At 39.1% G+C, this 1,434-nt stretch overlaps 1 protein-coding gene across 2 annotated transcripts in view; it reads left to right on the top strand.

Moving 5' to 3' along the window:
- The window catches only part of LOC118410506 (contactin-associated protein-like 2), a 31,045-nt gene that overhangs the window by 11,008 nt on the left and 18,603 nt on the right, over positions 1 to 1,434 (top strand). For both annotated transcript variants that reach the window (XM_035812251.1, XM_035812250.1), the window contains exons 8-9: positions 414 to 571; positions 854 to 1,008. In XM_035812251.1, coding sequence (XP_035668144.1) covers positions 414 to 571; positions 854 to 1,008 — 313 coding nt within the window. The remainder of the gene's footprint in view (positions 1 to 413; positions 572 to 853; positions 1,009 to 1,434) is intronic.

Genomic DNA, 1,434 nt, shown 5'->3' on the forward strand with positions numbered 1-1,434 from the left:
GCAGCGTGTACTCGTCGGTACAAATCAGGTTTGTTATTACGCCATAGGTTTGCATGGAATATGAAACAGTAACAGAATTGGTATGTTCACTTGCTTGCGTATAAAAAAGGAAAACGGGGTGGATCTCTAGATCTATAGATTCTCTATAATACGTCTATGACCTTTTTTTTACTTTTGTAAGGTAAGATTACTTGATTTCTATCTCATCTTTTAGGTCGTCTTAAGATGCAAATAAAGTAGACAGACATTTGTAACGATTGTCCCATACATTCCTAACATCAGATTGAGGAAACTTGGCTTACATTTTACATAATGTCTATTTAATTCATATATTTCCAATCCATGACAAGTGTTATAATTAAGCATTAAGACTTGTAAAGAACGTTTAAAAAACTTTTAACCTTTAAAAACAGACCCAACAACAAACTGGGACACTATTCTTTGGCTTCGGCCTCCATCCGACACGAAACTACATCATGGGGAGCGTGCAGCATGGTTACGCCGTCTTCACCATCGACTTCGGCGACAGCCCCATGAGCCTAACGTCTGCAGCACGGGTGGACGACAACAGGTACGGTACACCTTCCCACGGATCCCAGGGCATGGTGGGAGATGAGGAGCAATATCATTACCATGACAACATAGAAGGAACCGATAACATGTCAATTTGTTTACAACATGCAGGCATATCCATAAAAATGATATTTGATGTATAGACAACATTTTCAATCTTAATTATGTTTCATACCTTTGTTTGTGAAATCAGTATTTATTATAAAAACAATCATGTCAATCGCAGACACAACTTCCATACGTGGTTTTAGATGCTTAATATCAGCATTTTTTCACGCAGATGGCACACACTTGAGCTCATACACAGTGGCCCAGAAGTATCCATGGTTGTAGACTCCGCGCCTGCGCAAACCCTTCGGTCGGACGGTGTGTCCTTCCACCTACGGATAGAGCGCGGATATTTCGGGAGTGTAGGAGATCACCGACAGCTAATCGGTCAGTTGGACATGGATTTCTTCTGCAACCTTTCTAAAAAACACGAAATCTTTTAATCACAAGCTCGAAGGACGTACAATATGAAAGTCCAATATTCAAATTCAAGGACTTGTTTAACTACTTTGGTCTGTCAGCTGTAATTAACAGGTTGCACTGTAAACCCGGAATATCAAGAAATTATTTTTTGGAAGACAATAACATTACTTGATACCGACGGTGTTACACTATGCTGAAAAATACCATGAACCAGAGGGAAACATGTTTCATTCTTCTATAATGCTCAGTATGCTCAGAATTCTGCAGAACTCCGTAAAATTCTGTCTGACTTTGTCAGAATTTTGCAGATATGCCCATGTCCTTGGAAACACCGAAATGTTATCTATCAATGACCGTTTTGATACTTGTTGAAAAATATAGAGCTTTTTT

Source organism: Branchiostoma floridae, chromosome 2, assembly GCF_000003815.2.
Source record: "Branchiostoma floridae strain S238N-H82 chromosome 2, Bfl_VNyyK, whole genome shotgun sequence".
NCBI lineage: Eukaryota > Metazoa > Chordata > Leptocardii > Amphioxiformes > Branchiostomatidae > Branchiostoma > Branchiostoma floridae.